This window comes from Bos taurus, chromosome 5 (genome assembly GCF_002263795.3).
Source record: "Bos taurus isolate L1 Dominette 01449 registration number 42190680 breed Hereford chromosome 5, ARS-UCD2.0, whole genome shotgun sequence".
NCBI lineage: Eukaryota > Metazoa > Chordata > Mammalia > Artiodactyla > Bovidae > Bos > Bos taurus.
The window spans coordinates 19,543,783-19,548,116 of NC_037332.1; the positions used below are offsets into that span (position 1 = coordinate 19,543,783).

The following is a 4,334-nucleotide window of genomic DNA, read 5'->3' on the forward strand; positions in this document are numbered from 1 at the left end:
CGTTACTAACCACCTATTCTTACTAAAATAAACTGTAACCACCAAACTTACTCACCTTCATGTATTTGCCTGCGGCTTCCTTTGCAGTGTGTAGAAATGCCATCCTGAAACTCCCTAACCTTAATTTCATGTTTAACATGATCAGTGTATAAAAAAAGGTCATCCTTTGAAAACACTTCAAAGATCATAATGTAATGAAGTTATAATGAATTCTTCTGCTTCTCAAAAAGAAATTTACTACAAATCAAGAATTATGAAACCAAAGACTTCTTTGAACACGGAAATTGAATATAATTCTAAGATTGAAAACTATTTTTAATCAAAGGAAATGTCTGCTAAATAAAAAATTGCCATCTAATCTACTCCATTTGCTCTGGTACCTTCTGAACAAATTGCTAAAGTTTTAGGTTTTTTGTTTTTTTTAAAAAAAAAAAAAACAACAACAACTCAGTCAGCTACAGGCAGTGAAAACTATTTTAAGCTGCCTGGCAAAATGAAGGATAGTGAGCAGGGTTTATTTCTACAGAATCTCCTGGGAACTACCAAGCCTGGTTCTACCCTCCAAAGCTCAAGTGGAAAGACAACTATGCTCTTTAATAAACAAGCAGCAACATGTGTGACAGTACAAAATCCTTCCTCCCACCAACTTAAAATAAATTACTGTGCAATAGTATTTTTTGATCTAAAGTTACTTTACACCAATCTGATAGCTGCTGCTGCTGCTGCTAAGTCTCTCTAGTCGTGTCCGACTCTGTGCGACCCCATAGACGGCAGCCCACCAGGCTCTGCCGTCCTTGGGATTCTCCAGGCAAGAACACTGGAGTGGGTTGCCATTTCCTTCTCTAATGCATGAAAGCGAAAAGTGAAAGTGAAGTTGCTTAGTCGTGTCCGACCCTCAGCGATCCCATGGACTGCAGCCCCCCAGGCTCCTCTGTCCATGAGATTTTCCAGGCAAGAGTACTGGAGTGGGGTGCCATTGCCTTCTCTGAATCTGACAGCTAGCCCATCTTAAATGTTAAAAAAGTATGGCATCATCAAACAACAGCTAAGACAATCTAAGCATGCTTCTTTATGAGTCAATCACAGCACTTGCTGAACAAAGTACTAAAAAGGGACGTGATACAGCTCACCTTCATTGGGAGATGTTTTTAACCTGGTGCAGATTCCATAGACGTCTCCATAGCTTTCCTGTATTTTCCGTAATGCGTCTGTGGACCTGAGCTCCATGAGGGCCCGCAGCTCTGCGAGTGTAATTCCAAAGTCTCCATCGTGATTAGCTTCCTTCAAAGAGTTTTTTACTCCACCATATGCAACTGAGTTGTTTGCCATGTCGCCCATTACAGGTATAATTTATTAGGAGGAAAATGTTTCCCAAAAGACTCTATAATTTTCACTTGATATATTTCCAAGATGAAAATCTCTTAAATAGGAAAATCTTTCTTAAACCAAACATTCATTGTATGACTTTGTAAAGGAGCATCAGCAGCATTTCCCAGGGAAGTATCTTGACCTTTGGCCCATGACTAGTTTCTTCCTATCAGTCATGAGAGGTACATATCTGTAAGAAGAAAATATTTAAAGTGAGTAAAATCCATCTGAGAGTGTTATGCATATAAGCATACTTTAAGTGTCATCAGGTCCCTAATCAAAATATATCATTTAACTGCAAAAATAACAGTCTTGCACCCCTTAAAACGTTTTGCATGATAAAAGTTCAAAGTATAACTTCTAAATAAAACTGTGTATCAAGAGACATGATATTTCACCATTATTAAATAAAACTGTATTTCACATGACCAATCGAGATTATTAATAGTTATCATTAAGCACATGTTACAAGCAATACGTTAGCGGCTTTAAATTCATTCTCTCACTTAATCATCACAATTTAATCCCATGAGGTGTTATTACTCCTTACTCTACTGAGAAGAATAGGCCTCAGATAAATTGAGGAGTTTCTACACAGCCAACAAATGCCTGACATGAATGACGTAGGATGCCTCTAAGCCCATGTTCCTTCAAATAGACACTATCCTCTCTCTCCAAACCTTTCATATGGAAGAGTGCCTGAAAAGGCAAAAAGCACCAGGAACCTTCTCACATGCTTTCCTGCAGTTCTCCTTGGCCACTCTGTGATGCCAGCACCTCTTGGCTTCCTAAAACTATCTTTCACCTGTTTCACATTTTTCAACTGGTTTCTGTCACATGTTGCCAGCTCAGGTCCTCACTATCTTTAGAGCTATCTAAAGAAATCCTCTACCCCTTAGCCACTCTTCACTGTTACTCTATTTTCTTTGCTGGCCCTTAGTATTACCTGAAATTATCTTGTTCACTTATTTACTTATTTGTTGTCTCCCTCCACCCACAACATTAGTTCCGAAGGCTGGGCACGGGTTGGTCCATTTTTATATCCTGAGAACCTAGAACTGTGCCGGACCCATGGTAGACATTCAGTAAGCACTTCAAGAGTGAATGAATACATACTGTCATTTTCTTCACAACAACCGGTTGGCTGAATGGGCAAATGTGGAACCCATAGATAGACGGCCCACATGAGCATCTGCAGATTTTGGTATTGGGAGGTTGCGGGGCCGTTTTGGCCTAAAACCAATCTCCTGCCAACACCAAGAGACAAATGTGCTTTCAAGTTCTCCTCTTACTCTAAACCAACTAAAAACGAGCTCTCAACTTTTCCTTCTCAATATATATCCTTTTAAACTAGGACCACAAAGTTAACACGCCTGACAATGGATTCACTTTATTCCTTAATTGGAAAGCTCCTTCCCAACTATCATTATCTTAATCATGTGGGCTTCAGCTCTTAAATCATCTTTGACTCTGTCCACCTTAGCTTCAGTGAGTTAACTGAACTCAGTTAATCATTCCTTTGAAAAGCCTCTTCTGTACATCCCCTGTTGTCCTCCATCTTCAAGTGTCCTACACAGATTACAATCACTACCCTCTAGTTTCTTTCTCATTCCATTATCTCCTATAACCAATCCCTTCTACATTTTGAGGCTCTATTTAGTCTTTTAAATAACCACCGTGCCACTCTATCTAAACCTATAGGATGAAAATACAGTCTTAATGTTAATATCTGTTGGGCATTCAAGACTAAGCTCAATTTTACCTACTCAATTTCTTCTGCTCCCCAGAATGCCCCATATTTAAGTAAGTAAGCGTTAGTCGCTCAGTCGTGTCCAGGTCTTTGTGACCCCATGGACAGCAGCCCACCAGGCTCCTCTGTCCACGAGATTTTCCAGGCAAGGATACTGGAGTGGGTAGTCATTTCCTTCTCCAGGGGATCTTCCCGACCCAGGGATCTAACCTGGGTCTCCTGCAGTGCAGGCAGATTCTTTACCAACTGAGCTACAAGGGAAGCCCATATTTAATAAATCTTAATGACTGGGCTTCCCTTGTGGCTCAGCTGGTAAAGAATCCACCTGCAATGCAGGAAACTAGGGTTCGATCCGTGGGTCGGGAAGATCCCCTGGAGTAGGAAAAGGTGACCCACTCCAGTGTTCTGGCCTGTATAGGCCATGGCGTCGCGCAGAGTCGGACACGACTGAGTGACTTTCACTGTCACTAATGATGAGGAACTAGATGTCTGCAAAATCGTGGTATGTGTTTCTCCCAGTTCAGTATCCATCAGAACTGGCTAGAGGACTTGTTAAACTACAGACTGCCACCCCACTTCCCGAGTTTCAGCCTGGCTAAGGCGGGCGCCACAATTTCTGTTTCTAACAAACTATCAGGGGACATCAACACTACTGGGTCGGAGAGCACAACGTGAGGGCCCTGGACAGGAGAGTGGATGAAGGTGCTGACTCTTTACCCGCTGCTTAAAGACACCTGGGGAAGGAAAAGTTCGCTGGCCTTGGCTTAAATTTACAAGGATGTGACAGTTATGAATTCTGTAAGACATTTTCTTTCTTTGCCTGCTTCCACCCACTTCACAAATCCTTATGCTTGCCCAATTATTACTAATTTTACTCATCCCCTAGGCAAAGTGGGTTCATAATCACACATCAATTATTATAATAACTCAACTTCAAAAGCTGGAGAGGGTGGTTAGTTTTACGATCTCTGTGTTTTCCTACCTAAAATTTCTTGGCATCTGAACACCACACCAATCCTAGAGTAAATCATTATTATTTAAGAAATAAAACAATTAAGATTCATCAGTTTGTGTGTTGGAAGCATGTATGTCACCATTCCTCCGGTTTCCAGAAAGAGAAATTTTCCTCAACAAGTTCTGGCCTCCTACCCATCTATCACCATCAAGCTGAAATGAACTGCTTGACTGATTTTCAGAGAACAAGGAGCTTCCTCAC

At 41.1% G+C, this 4,334-nt stretch overlaps 1 protein-coding gene across 6 annotated transcripts in view; it reads right to left on the reverse strand.

Moving 5' to 3' along the window:
* Positions 1 to 4,334, reverse strand: part of ATP2B1 (ATPase plasma membrane Ca2+ transporting 1) — a 133,278-nt gene that overhangs the window by 69,630 nt on the left and 59,314 nt on the right. For all 6 annotated transcript variants that reach the window (XM_024991379.2, XM_010804765.4, XM_024991382.2 and 3 more), the window contains 1 exon segment: positions 1,131 to 1,558. In XM_024991379.2, coding sequence (XP_024847147.1) covers positions 1,131 to 1,338 — 208 coding nt within the window. In that variant the 5' untranslated portion in view covers positions 1,339 to 1,558.